The sequence below is a fragment of the Apostichopus japonicus genome, chromosome 21, assembly GCF_037975245.1.
Source record: "Apostichopus japonicus isolate 1M-3 chromosome 21, ASM3797524v1, whole genome shotgun sequence".
Lineage (NCBI taxonomy): Eukaryota > Metazoa > Echinodermata > Holothuroidea > Aspidochirotida > Stichopodidae > Apostichopus > Apostichopus japonicus.
This window is the reverse complement of record NC_092581.1, coordinates 12,724,748-12,739,785: the sequence shown is the minus strand read 5'-3', so window position 1 is coordinate 12,739,785 and position 15,038 is coordinate 12,724,748. Positions and strand designations below refer to the sequence as shown.

The 15,038-nt window shown below is 36.4% G+C and overlaps 1 protein-coding gene across 24 annotated transcripts in view; it reads right to left on the bottom strand.

The window, feature by feature from the left end:
- Positions 1-10,678, bottom strand: part of LOC139962530 (uncharacterized) — a 31,266-nt gene extending 20,588 nt beyond the window's left edge. For 5 of the 24 annotated variants that reach the window (XM_071962582.1, XM_071962586.1, XM_071962577.1 and 2 more), the window contains exon 1: positions 10,521-10,678. Coding sequence is in view for 1 of the 24 variants with exons in the window: in XM_071962596.1 (XP_071818697.1) it covers position 10,521 (1 nt within the window). In the remaining 23 variants the exon portion in view is untranslated. Of the gene's footprint in view, positions 1-3,217; positions 3,243-10,495 lie in introns of all 24 variants that reach the window. The other 19 variants (XM_071962583.1, XM_071962580.1, XM_071962581.1 and 16 more) reach the window with 9 other exon arrangements.
- Between the last annotated feature and the right edge of the window lie 4,360 nt (positions 10,679-15,038).

Below are 15,038 nucleotides of genomic sequence, written 5' to 3'. Positions count from 1 at the left end.
CCGAGACTATAATTAATTCCAGCAATAAACAAATGTAAATTATGAAGCAATTTTAATAAACTATCCTGAAAATGAACTTCTAGGCGTATTAACACAAATCAAACTCCTAAATCGGCCTTTGTTTGCAGTATACTCATATACATTAAACTGAGATTCAATATTAATATGTACATTAACCGAACAAACAAACAGTTTGGGGAGATAGGACCGTAGCTCCTACGATATTTAAATATATTATCCATGATACATAAGTTTGTGACCTTCACAGTATCCTGTATGTACTGTAATGGGTGTTTAACACACACACACAGTCAGATATTATTAATGAGTCATTCTTTTATATTGATTTCTAAGATAAGGGGTGAGGCTCTTTCAGCTGACTGTATCATATTCGTAGAATGTGTTTGATGACGCAATATTGAAGCAAAATTGCTGTCAGTTTGCTCCAAATTTTGAATCATCATTCTGGCAAAAATAAGTATGGATATATGCCTCATTGTGCAGTAACTAGGAGAAAAAAACAAAAAATCATAATTCCTTTGTGACCTTAAGATAATTGTATTTAACAATGTCTTATCAATGTTGATATCAGAACTTTATATATAATTTGTACCATATATATATAATACTCACGAATAAATGATGGAAAAGAAGAAAAAAAACTTAGGAGATCAATGTTGTTATTACAGTATATACTGTACAGTACTGGTTGGCAAGCTACTACACTGTACTCCTAATGTATGAGTTATTAACTGTGTGCACAGTCCACAATGTTGTCAAACACAGCAAAATTGTGTTCTAAAAATTTAGTGTACTAATGCTTTGCTTTGAATTAATGTTTTAATATTAAGTATTGTTTGTGAAACATTGAAGGGCACCATTGTCACACCTCACATAGCAATTTCTGGTGCAATTTTTGTTGGACTTAAAATAACAGGCTAGTGCATTTATGGTAACTATGTTACTGTGTTGATGTAAAATGCCGCCCAATGTACTGCTCAAAGGCAAAGTCGAGTACAATATGTATGAAGTAAAGACTATATTGTTGTTCAAAACCCAAAACTATAGATGTTAGGTCTAAGAAAGACAGAAAAATTACAGTTTGCTGTAGGAACACTGGCTGGAACTGATGTCAAGATGGAGTTGGGTCTGGGAGGTGGTTGGGCACACTGTCCGATAAATTTACCTTTACTGTGTGTAGACAAAATAACTTATAATTCTGTATTTACGAGCATATGACTGAGGTTTACTTTCATCAATTTGTACACAAGCATTTAAAAATTAGACTGCTTTATTTACAAGTATGCTGTCAATTGAGAACTGATCACTTTTCACACTCTCTCACTGCTTGCTATTGTGTTTAGTGTACTCCATAGACATTTACAGATCTATGAAGTCCGACTTTAAACATTGGGGCTGTTTTGTTAAAACAAAGGATGCAGTACAGTAGATTCAGAGCAAAATAAAAACTTTATCAAACCTTTCAATATTACTGATGGTTAATGGTTGTACAAGATTTGGCAATCAGGTAGTGTTTATTTCTAATTTAGGATTACAGAGTTGAAACTAAAACTATTTTAAGCTTCTGGTTTCAACCTGCCAGATACATCCTTGGCAAATGTGTTTGTTTATCAAATTGGCCAAATTTCTTCTGTAAATAGTACAATCAACTGAGGACATATCTCCATTTTGAAAGGTACAAGGTACAATGATTTTACAGAGAGTTTCCTAGGTTCTCTCCTAAGTTTATGTGTTAACTTTCCCAGCAAAATTTGATTTCTATTTTTACTTATTTTTTCTCAAAATGAACATTAGAAATAGGTTACACTACTTGCACAGATTCTACTATACCTGTATTAATATGTGGCAAAAACCTCCTTCCTTTTTGCAGGAAATAAGTTTTTAAGGAAATGTTTTAAGGAAATAAGAAATTAGTTTTTCAGGAAATAAGAAGTAAGTAAGTATAGTATAGGTCTAAAAGTCCCTTTAATACGCCATTGCAGTTTTCAACGCTAACTTTAAGTGACTGCTACAATTATTATAATGTAGCTCTTACATATATCAATTATTATAGAGATTGAGTGTTACTGAACATTGTTGTAAAAGTATAGTTCATACCACACCATACCACCCCACAAATTAATTAATTAAAATTAATAACAGTAATATCCTGCTGGTAACATATCCTACTGCTGCCCACAAACAAACATATTGTAATTTACTTTTTAACGATAAAATGGTTTGCATTTTGCCTAATTTGCCATACTGTATGTTTTTCCTAATTCTCTCTGTCGTGGTGATGGAAAGGTTTTAATCTCCCTATTTTGACAGGTTGCAAGATCTGTGGATAACTTGGTCCCTGGACTACATGTACATTTTAACTGATTATGATATTACGAATTAAGGTCTCAGAAACATGGAACTTGCACAGCAAGCAGCCTAGACTTCCAAGCATTATAATCTGTTTTGCGACTTAATCATCCAAATGGCATGGTGCCAACACTGTAACACATGAAATTTAATTATACTTATCGCTTGGAGGTAACTTTCTAATCTACTCCATAACATGCGATACAACAGCAGACTTCTAAAGCCGCAAAATAAGGAAGTTCTGGTTACAGATGGCCAAGATAGACAAAGATCTAAGTTTGACAGCTCTATAGAGTACACAAGGAGACACTTTCGGATGGTAGAATGAGAAGGTAGGTTGACCCTAGGTGACCGGTCAACAGTACTTAGAGGTCAGTGTCAAAGTTAATACCGGGCCACTCTAGACACGGTGGGTCAAGGGTGTGCAGTTGTTGTTGTGAGGAGAGAAGTACGAGTGAGGAGGAGCGAAGGAAATACATACAGTATACTGTATATGCAGGATGCAACAATTAGCGTTGTGCGGTAGTGCAAATTTCACACAACCGGTAGTGTTGCAACATGAATATCGGTATCCTAACTACTACCAGGATTTTCCTCAACATTCCATCTATGGTTCAAAGCACTTAATACGAGACTGTCAATGTCATTAATTCAATGGTATAGTCTAGGCCAACTAAAAACTGTACTCTTACTGTACACGCACGGTTATCAAAAAAGACAGATCCATCCAAAATGACCCGCTATATTTTGGCCTTTATTTTCTAACATACACTTTCAAAAAGTTCAACTAATTTATAACTACATCTAAATAGTAAATACTGGATATATGTAAGGAAGGGCAACTCACAATTTAGTTTTGGTGTCCATGGTAACTGTTGAAAATGCAAAAATACTGTTTTCAAACTATTGTACAGTACGAGTCAGGTTTAATGTGCGTAAGAAAACTTGAGGGTACTGTACATCATATCTTACTGTATGGCCTACATTGCAATGATTTCAATGCTTTCTGTGTGGTATACATATAGATTTCACCACTGTACTTACTATACGGCTCAATGCCTGTTTACAAGACCACAACGTACTGGAGATACTGCCAAATTTCCATTTTGGAATTGTTTTTTGCACCTCAGTCCAATTAATTGATAACTATATCTAAATATGCTGTAACCCTATAGGGAAGGACAACTCACAATTTTTGGTTTTGGTATCCACGGTAACTGTTAAAATATAGACTGCATTGTGTACACCTACACCACAACTATTGATATTGGAGGCCTTGAGAGGGACATGGTAATAAGGATGAGTGACTCACGCAAACAGATACAAAACTAAGCATACTGTACATGTGTGATATAAAGTTAAAGGTCTTACTTTTGTCTGTGGGTGTGGGTGTGGGTTGGGAAGTACACAATAAACACAACAAATGATTTCAACATTTTCTAGTAGTTATCTGAAATGTTGACCAGATATGTCATGGGTTCCTAGCAACCGTAAAAAATACCTCCTGAGCCCAACCCTCAATATGCTTCTGTACTGTACTTTTTATTCATACAGTTCTTAGTATGTATACTGTACAGTACTTACTTTACATAGTAATTTCAAATTGCTGAATATTAGGTTCAAAACTAACACACAAAAATATCTCAAAGTACTGTAGTTTCTAACACATTAAGTAGTTTAGTATTTTAACTATTAAATTTATTTCAGAAAATTTAAAGACTATATACTTTCTTTTTGAAGAAGTTAAGTTAAAGATAATTAATTAGAAGTCCTGTACATTGTTGATTTTCCCTACTTTACTCTTATACTTAAAGTCTGCCTACAGTATGACTAAGGGTATGGCAAGGTAAATGTACAATGGGAAATTATATTTGCATTCAAACACCCTAACCTATGCTAAGCATTGCTGAACACCCCCCCCCCCCCCTCCCCTTCAAACCGCACCAAATTACAAAAGCAAAGACTACACTCTGATATAAAGACATTGCTGTGCAAATCATCCATCTTGGACAGAGCAAATACTGTATTATAATCTTCTTAAAGGACAGAATGTGTAGCAAACATCAACAAAAGAAATGACTATGTAAGTAAAGCCAATTTAAATTCAAAGCCAGCAAAGTCAAATTTAAAAAGTGAATAAATATGCAATGATTCTGAATCGTGCAAGAAAATCTTGGTAAAAATGAAACTGAATCTACTGTCAAAAAAAATCACCAACTGGAAATCAGGTGAATGTTCTCAGATGAACTGTAATAATATCTGTAAATATAGAGACGTACTATACAGTACTTGGCAACTTTTGAACCACAGATTCAAATGGAGAAGAATGCTGGCACCGTGGGAGTTGGTTAAATGGGGGGGGGGGGGTGGGGGTGGGGGGTGGGAGGGGAGGGGAGGAGGGCATGGAAAAACAGGGAAAAACCAGAGAAAAAAAACAGGAAACCAGAAGAAAAATGCAAGATGCTGGCACTTTGGATGGTAGAATGAGAAGAAAGGGCACTGACCGGAGGAACCGGTCATAGAGGGCGCCCAGTGCCAAAAGGTTACCAGTTCTTTCTAGGTAGAACAAGGTGCTAAGGTTGTGGGGAGACAGGTAAGCGAGGAGGGAAGTAAATACGTTTTCACTTGCTTGCATTTAGTAATTGTCTGATATTTAATATATAGTTTAAGAGCAGCTCATTGCATTGGCAAATTTAATAAAAGAAGACAAACTTTTGGTAGAAAAAGAAAGATCGCAAAAGCGATCAAACTACGACACGCTCATAGATTTCCTGTTTCGCTAAAGATAACGCGCAAGTACTCAGCGATTCTTTTATTTCTATTGACAGATATACTGCGAAGGGGAGCAAAACGGAAACTTTCACTTCATGAATTAACAAGTTGAAGAGCTGTAATGATTAGCTGTCAGTTACACTGTAAGTCATAACAAAAAGGCAGCAGACTAATTTACCTGTGTGTAACGAAAACAAACGGTAAAAAATATCCACGCTGAATCCTCGGACATACTGTAGGAGAAAGAATATCAGCTCGACATGTAGTTCAAAGGTCATCAGTATGCAAGGACCCCAAATGTTAACAGGTCACTTTCCTGGAGGTTTTTTATCTTGTTATTAAGCCATTTCCAGACAATGCATAAAGTGTAATATTACATGTACAACAGCTTGAAGTCTCCTTGGTATACTAGTAGTACTCCAAGGAGTACAAGAATCTAAGCAGGAATAGGAGTACTTAATCTTGCAGGAGAAGAGGACTTATCAATGTCAGATGTGCAACGAGTACAAGAACAGACACACTGCAAGCATGCTGGACACTTACTGATGTGTTCAACGATGACTGGTACTGTATATTGTACTTTCCTTAGCAGATTAGTCTCAGATCTAAGGAAGGCTAATGGACAAGTCATGTGTGCGGGCGGGAGGGGGGGGGGGGGGCATCTATACCCTCTTCCTTCCCTATATTTTCACCCTTGGTAAACATTACTGTCACAACGAATGCTGCCATTCTTCGAAACACCTCCACTATAAAGTGGCCTTGAACTTCTGCATCACTGTGTTTTTCTGTATTCACTGCTATGTACATGTACTGTGCACCGCATACTGTATCTGTAATTAATTTATTAAAGTCACACAAGTCACAACCACCACTGCTTGCTAAGTCCTGTTAGAGCTAGAATGATCCTGAACTTCCCTAATTGGCAACTTTGTGGTTAGCAACAGAGTTAATATTTTAACTCTTTCCAAGTTAATTTTTGTCTAACCATTATCTTAGGTCACACGAAGCCTGACAAACAAAATAAAAGCTTGAGTAGGTACTCTAGGTATATAATGATTTACTTGTTTGCTATTAACCAATAATTATTTTGCAGATATCTCTAAATTTAAACAACAAAAGAAGAAGAACTTTGCTGAGGTAAAAGGATTCTGTATCTTGCGCATACAAACTGTACTGTGCCTACAGTGTAGCATGTTTATGCGCCATTTTCGGATGAGTTCCTTGCTTTCATTCATTAGTTTTCTTATTTTTCCAAATCATACATAAAACCCCTCAACTCCACCGTTAAGAATATCTAGTACACGTACAGCAGGTATTGTTTAGAACTTGGCCGTATCATTTCAATATGGAATTCAAAATCCATATCCAGCTGGTAATACACTGGTTAATAATAATAATGTGGATTCATACAGCGCCACTCCATGAAAAGAGTAACCATAGGAGGCGGGGGGACTGCAGCCCCCCCCCCAAGCCAATATTTATGTGAAAATTCGGGCAATATGCTGAGAATATTTCACGTACCTACTAAAAGAAAAATAATTTGCAATTTGTTTTTCAATGGTTAACCTGATATTATTATTATTATCACTATTATTGTAACAACTTCCCCAATAATTCTAACCAATATGGAAGGGTAATAACATGGCGAATTATTGTATGTTAACTTATTGGCTTGAGATGTAATAACTGATTAACATATTGAACGCACGCGTGCAAAATTTTGGTTATATTTTTCGGGCAAGTCGTTACAGCCCCCCCCCCCCAAATTAAATTGGGCTCCTACGCCTATGCGAGTAATTGCACATGGCCCTTCACAAAGTGGAAATCATCAACAATGAAATGCAGAACGTAAAAAAAATGAGTCTTCAGTAAACTCCAACAAGTTGAAAGATAAGAAAAAGTTTGAAGATGGTCTGGTAACTGATTCCAAAGACTTGCAGCAGAGTAAGTAAAATTTTCGAATCGGTAAGCCTTCACACCAGTTTTAGGTACACAGAGATATGATTTGCTTGTCGAACGTAATGTGCGTACAGGAAGGTAAGATGATAGAAGGTTAAATACAGTTGGAAACAAAGTGATTGTTAACTACAAGCCTCTGGGCTATCAATGGCTATCAATTCTTAAGATATTCTGGCAAAATACAGCTGCTGATATAATCCATTTATTTGCCTCACATTTTTGATGTCATGCCATACTGTAGGTGCACAATATAAGCTACTACTAACCAGATAGGCCAGTGGCAACACCTGCATTTATTACATGCATTTTTAGTTCATTTTTTTACTTTCTAGGGTTTTCTTTAATTGCAGGCAATGAAAGGGTAGCCATGTCCAATGACAAAAACACTTCAATATTTTTGCAGAAAATGAGCGAAGGATTTCAAACCTGCTCAGTTAGCACACATCTACGGTGAACGGATGTCATACTGTAAGGCAACCTTTCATACATGTCATTTATAATCTAACCAAAAGGGGACAATTTGAGGTATGATTATTGTTTCTACAACTATTTTCAATTTTTCCAGATATTCAAAGTTAAAATGTCATTTGAAATTTCGGAATTGCTCCTTTAAAGGCTTTTAGTCATCTTTGAACAATACTTAAATCAAACTGATTTTGTCTTCATGAAACAAATAAGCTAAAAATGTGGCATTCTAAGCAGAAACTGCAAAAAAACAAACCAAAAATAGACACTTCTTATGCCAAGTACACTACAGTATAAACACAGAAGTACAACTTAGAAGTTGGAAAATCCAACAAATTCCCTCGCTGCTCCTTGAAATTGAATTTCCTTAAAATATCACAGATGTTTCTGCTGATACTTTTACATGATGGAACGTCATCAGTCTTATGTAAATAAATACAAGGTATGTGCACATATGAACAACCGAACATATTAATCTTGAATGCACCTCATAAGGAAGTATATTGTATACTGTCATGTACAGTAGTCAGGGAATATTGAAATTTAGAGTTCACAATATTGTGTGTTATATATACAGTATGGCAGGTTTGAGGTTATGGCTATAATATTGGATATCTACATAATTGTTCCGTGCCTGATGTAGCAATTTGGTTTCTCATTTCGACATGCTGGTATACACACAAGGAAACTCATTCACTGTTCATGTGATATTATATGTCTGTTTTCTTCCTTTCAAAACCGGTTTGCAAACCTAGTTTAAATGAGCATTTCATTCTTACAAATACAATCAATGAAAGCAGTGATGATCAAGAACTCATAGAATCAACCCTTCCCCACCCCCCCTTCCACCCCTGTGCAATAAACAAATAAATAATATGTATGTTATAAGTAATCTCATACTCTCCCGTTTACGGGGTCCTGGCAAATGTTGATTTTGGTTTTTTTTTTTTAAATTGTGATTATAACATATGGTTCGTACTAAGGTTAAGGAACACTGTTTATCAGGAAGAACTGTAGTTGTATAAAATGTGAATACCATTATGTTCTGCAGTGCTAATGTCAGGAATCACACAACAATTTTCATTTGGGAGCATTACTTTATTTCCAAAGTTCTGGTAGAATTTATGTTCTCTGATGTTAACATCAGGTTCTGTTAAAAACTAATTGTTTCTATACTATTTTTAATCACTATATTTTTAACCAATCCTGCCCCTTTTCCCCCATTTTTTTTTTGGGGGGGGGGAGGGAAAGAAACTGTGCATCTTCTAATTTTTGTTAACAACAGCTGATTAGCGGGCCTAGTTCTGCAAAAGGGTTGGCCCTTTCTAAACAATATGGACAGACAAAGGCCTGACTGTCACCTCCACGAACAATTTCAGTTCATTCATCAGGATAACTTGTCTGTCTGCTTTAGGTCTACTGTATGACCCAATCACTGACAAAACAGTACAGGATCAAACCCAAACATAGTACATTGTGAAATAGTATGTAATGCATACGAATGTTCACTACAGAGTACCCCTGTATCACTCATGTCAGCTCATGGGATACCTAAAACCTTTTTTCGACTCCCTTGCAAATATAACAGATAAGCTCGGTTTGTAGGAAGCACAGAAAATATGATCATGGTGTTTTAGGCATATTTGCAAGTTACCGCAATGTGGGAATATTCCACTATTAAATAGGGTGTTTTTTTTCAGTACAATCTAAAACAGTCCTTGTTTTGTCGTTCTCAAATTATCTTTAGAACGAAAATGCAAAAACCTCACCTACAGTATTTTAATTTAGTGAATTAACATTATATATTGTTATTAATCACTTTGTGATTTAACCTGTTTGATCACATTCCACAAGTATGAGAGAATATATACATGTGCCTGAAGCAATATCAATAGCATGGAGCCAACATTCACGCATTTATAAAATATTACAGCATAATTCCTGTCAATGGATGAAATAATATTATTGAAAGTGATACACAATAAACAGATATTATTTCCTTGTTTCTCTAAGACCTGTATCAAATTTAGTTGTTCTCATTAATGCTTACTTTATCTAGATTAAACTTTCCATTTAAAATGATGATAAACACAGCAATTACCTGGTCTTTCAGTTTCAGTGTAACAGCATATAACAAAGGCTTACATTTTGGGATCATCCAAAATTACCAGTTCTAGTAGTCAGTAGTTATGTCATAAAAAGTGGATGCTGTATTGTTTTGGGAAAACAAATGTGACACTTTCCCAATTTCAAATAAAGTTAGAATCTATTCAAACTATCTTATACAGGTCAAATTTGGCTACTTAGCCTTGCCTTCTACTACTACTAGTACGGTACTACAAGTAGTAAAATACTAGTCCTAAGTAGTTAGTTTGAAGTCTACTTCTGTTGTAGGCTGTTATTACAGTACCTATGCTATCACATGCATGCCATATATAACAACAGGAGATGTAAGTACTAACGTTCGTATTTATACTAGCATGGACTGGACGTTAGTTAGAGTTAGACCAAACAAAGACAGAACAATTTAAACATGGAATGCAATGATTTTGAAGGACTTTCTGAGTACATCAAAAAGTTTTCAATGAAAACAGTATATGTCATCAAAGACAAACCTTTGCTTTATCTCCAACCCTTATAGAAACCACAACATAATTTAAGCCTACGCCTGTTTAGGCTACCTGCGCTCAGTCATAGTACTTAGTAGTACTAGTTTAGTACGCTCCCAACGAAATGGTTAGGCCTACAGTAGGCTAATACGAATTCACATTTGTTGGCAGCGCCTGCGTTTAGCCTAGCCTTAACACATGCCCTGGCCTAAGCCCTAGTATTAGCGTAATAAGACAACGTCTGAAGGGCCCTGTTCACGACCATCTTCTTCTAAAGTTAAGCCAAGTTTACTATCTTAAAGTAACTGTTCTCAACAAACCTAATACCGTAGTCCTTCAACGTACTTTGTTTGAACGTAGTAAAATATATTTCTTGGTGAAACTTCTCGTTGATTCTTCACGACGTCTGCTGTTGTTGGTGGTGACTTGAGATGTGACTGTGGTTCGTACGTACTGCAGCTGGTAGGCATTCTATGCTGAATCTGAAGCTGACAAGGCAATATCTTTGTGATGAATCAGTGAATGGGTTGAGAGCTTCGTCGCAGCTGATCATGACGTCACCAAGTACACAACGAAAAGTTTGTTGACATGGAACACAATGAAAAGTTTGTTCACCTCGGTATACCAATTAGTTTTGTAGGTCATCAAACTATTCTCTGCCAAGCGGACTATTTGTCAGGTTTGAAAAGTTCAGAAGGTCGCCCAGCATTGTAAATAATTATCAGTGATAAGTCTAATTATAATAAGTGATATACATAAATGCATGTGCCATTTTTCTTTCCACCTGACGAGAATATAGCGTTTGCAACCATTAGTTTTGACAGGTTTGGCAAATTAGCGTTTGCCATGTTCATCAATTAGCATTTCAACATGAAATTTCAGTAAATCAACAACGAAAGAATAGTAACTGGAAACAAATTGTTAACACGTTTGAAAAGAACAAGGACTATATTATAGGTTAGAACGCGACGTTGAACCAGTTACCTCGATCAGGTCTGGACTCGATCCTGCCAGGAGGATAAGTCCAAGGCCTGTATACCAAATGCAATCAAGCCGTTTAAGCATGTATATGGTGGCGATCCCTATATACAGGTGTAATTTCTGGACCCATGACTTAATGGTTGTTGTTTAGTAACATCTACTACTGTTGCCAATTTCCCAGCTTCCTTAATGTGCATAGAAAAACATTTTCAACTAGCATATCCTAATTCCAACCACGCGATACGTGATCGTCAGGCCTATCATGACACTTACAGTAGTTTGAAAAAATGGTGTATTCGTAGGCATATTTAGGCTATTGTTTTCGATAATAAGGTATCAAACGTAAGTTTGCGGTCATAACTGCTGATAAATTTAGTTGTGGGGTAGTATAACGCCACATTCTCCTCAGAGAATGCTTGATTGAATTGAGTGAAACCAGACATCATAGTCACCACATAACTCAAGTGTTTGCGATACCGCAAATCTTTACCCCACGCCCCCCCCCCCCTCTCTCTCTCTCTTTCATGTTATCGAGTACCATTACAAATGCAGATACAAATTCAGCGACCTAAAATAAGTATGCTGGTCGTTTTAATGCCTGCGCTAAGATTATCACTAAAGTAACTAGGATTAAAGAGGAAACATGCAGGTGGGTTTTTTTCCCCTTTATTCGTTACCGGTATTCAAGTGACCATTCTGTACGTAGAAATTTCACGCAGGCTTTGTTCAACAGGATGGCAAATTGCGTTCAATCGGTTTAAACATTAAGACCTTCTTCCTCCCCTCAATTAATCTTACCGGAATATCACTAAAAAAATTCAAATAATATGCTGGTTAATGGAATATAATGGGGAAATGAAACGTTAAAAACCCCACACGTTGACTGAGTTATAGGATATATATATATATATATATATATATATATATATATATATATATTACGTTTTCACATATATAAATATATATATATATATATATAAATGAAAATCGTAATGAGTTGGAAAATCAAGAACAGTGAAAAAAACTTCCAGCCTCCACCGAGATTCGAACCCGGGTGTTCCGCTCCGCACGCGGACACCCTAACCACTAGGCTATGGACACTGATTGTATGTCCATAGGTTCGAAACCGGTTAGGAAGGTCGTAATAACACTGTAGGCGTTTGTCACCTGTATCGAATAATACCAGTTCTGTTTTTGATTTGATTTTTTTTTCACGTTTTGGTGTTTTTTCACGTTTTTTTTTTTTTTGGTGACATATTTTGCCCTACTCTAGAGATCAAACATGATGCTAACCAACTCGAAATCATTTGTGATTCCTAAAGCCGGATCTCGAAAGAGATACTTTGAACAGACTTTATGTTAATGTAATGGAGGTAAACGACAAAGGCAAATGAATATATATATATATATATATATATATATATATAAATTTATATATCAGTAGCTATATTATAGTATATTGAAAAAGTCTTAAGCGATTCGGATATCCAAATATAATATTCTATTAAAATACCAAAACTGTGGGCCTATATACTAATTTACCTCTCGAATTACGAGTTTCTTCCCTGTTTCATTGCTGAAAACTTTCAAGAATATGATTTCAAATAAGCCTGCTTGTACTATAATGCGATCTCATATAGGTACCGTACTGGTGGGCGATCAATACATATATACATATATAAATATATATAATCATTAATCCAATTATGGTCAGGAATGACCTAGGACTGTGTGCGATCTTTGGTGGCTACATCTCTGTTATAGGGAATAAGGGTCCGTTACAAAGTAGGATTCCACGGGTGAGATCTTTGGAGTGTACATATAAGTTACATGGAATCTCAGTCGATAACAAATTGGGATTGTACTGTGTGCGATCTATAGTTGCTACATCATATTGGGGGTATATCACAAGTTAGGATTGCACGGGTGCAATCATAGTGGGTACATCTAATATGGGAACCTGGGTACATCAAAAATTGGGATTGCACGGGTGCCATCATAGTGGCTACATCTTATTGGGGTATATCACAAGTTAGGATTGCACGGGTGCAATCATAGTGGGTACATCTAATACGTGAATCTGGGTACATCAAAAATTTTGGGATTGCACGGGTGCGATCTGGGGCCCTCCCTACTACTTTCCCCTTTCTAACATGTAACTTTGTGAGTGTAACTTCATTCTGACATGTAATTTTGAGGTTGATCTCTTCCCACCAGGACTCTGTCCCTTGGCGGCTCCCTGTACCCCAGTCAATAACTGGTTGCCCCCACCTTCCCCAGCAGAAGTAGCGTCCTGCATCTTTGCGTCAATGATACACCTCTGATCATATTTCTAGTTTGATCATATCCCTTCAGTAAAGCTTTTCAAGTACACCAATCACGATGATATCCATGACTACCCACTGTGGTCCACTTTCTGAACTAAGGCAAAGTGTAGCCAGTGCAACTACGTTAGATTCAATTAACTATACATCTCAATTTATGGACAAATATATTGAGACGAAGTTTTCGAATGAACAGCGTTAAATAATTTTTATCACCAAAGTAAGTTTTACATTGCTTGGCAACGATAATATCCATTTAAGATACAAATAAATATTACACAATCTTCACAGTCTGCCGTTTAGCTTCAAGACAACTTATACACAGTTTCAATTTCATCAATTATATTCAAGTGGGATGTTTCTATGACACTGTTGAAACCTTTTTTTTTTACAATCGTCATGGGTTTTCCAATTTTCTAGATACTGCGGAGATTTGGTCTTTTCCAAGGTTACCAAAATTGGTTCTTTCTTAAAGAAAATGAAAAGCAGTTTCAGTTTCGAGTATAATCCACGACAGTATCACACATGGGCGATTACCCCACCCCCCCCCCCCCACCCCCACCCCCGCACCCAACCTCCAGCCACTCTCATCTTTAAGTCCTCTATATACGCATTAACAATAGTTATTAGATTAACATTGCAGGCCGAAATAGACCTAGTGAAAGACCTATTTCATAGCTCCCGTTCAGAATGAACCATTTCATTTATAGAAGGTCCCCTTCACCAGAGTTGGCTCCGACGATCTCAGGAGTAAGCCTGAGATACCTATGGTATTGTCTCGCGCCACCTTCCTTTGGTAAGGGGCAACCTGTTGCATGTATGATAGAATATCGAAACCACGAAAACGTCTAGTGGGGGAGGGGGGTTCAATCCTCAAGAATAGCATCAATGGGGCCAGGCTCTCTCCCCCCCCCCCTTACTAGCAGATAAATAATTACAAAACAATCCTAGTATATATATATATAAACATGTATATATTTACAGTACAACCATATATGATAACATTGTTTCAAAAATTGCAAAATATAGCATCATTTTGCATCTATAGGGATTAAGCACCCTCCATTTGACCAAAGTTTTCCCCTTCATATCCCTTCCCTAAGAAAACATAACATTTAAGCCTCCCTCCCTATAACAAATTGGTGGTTTCAGCCCATGTATGAATTCTATTTTCGGAATATACTGAGTTGTACCTTTACAGAGGATTGAAAAATGAAATTAGTGGCGCTACTTACGAATAGACATTGATTGCAACTATGCTACAGAAATTTATACATAGAAGCCACTTCCGGCTTGTCGTTTGCAGCAAATTGAAATCAATAGCTCACCCAATATCGCCAAAATACACTGCTATTTTACGTAGAGTCTTAACGTTAGGCAATAAAGTGCCAATTAATTTCTCAGATTGTAAGAAATTCTTAAAATAAAAAGCAAATAAAATATACACAAATTGTGAGTCCCTTCTAAGACAAGAGTATACGTGTGCTGTGTGCAGAATAGAAAACAACGCAACGGAATCTTGATCATGTTTCTATTAAACACAAATTGGTTCCACCAA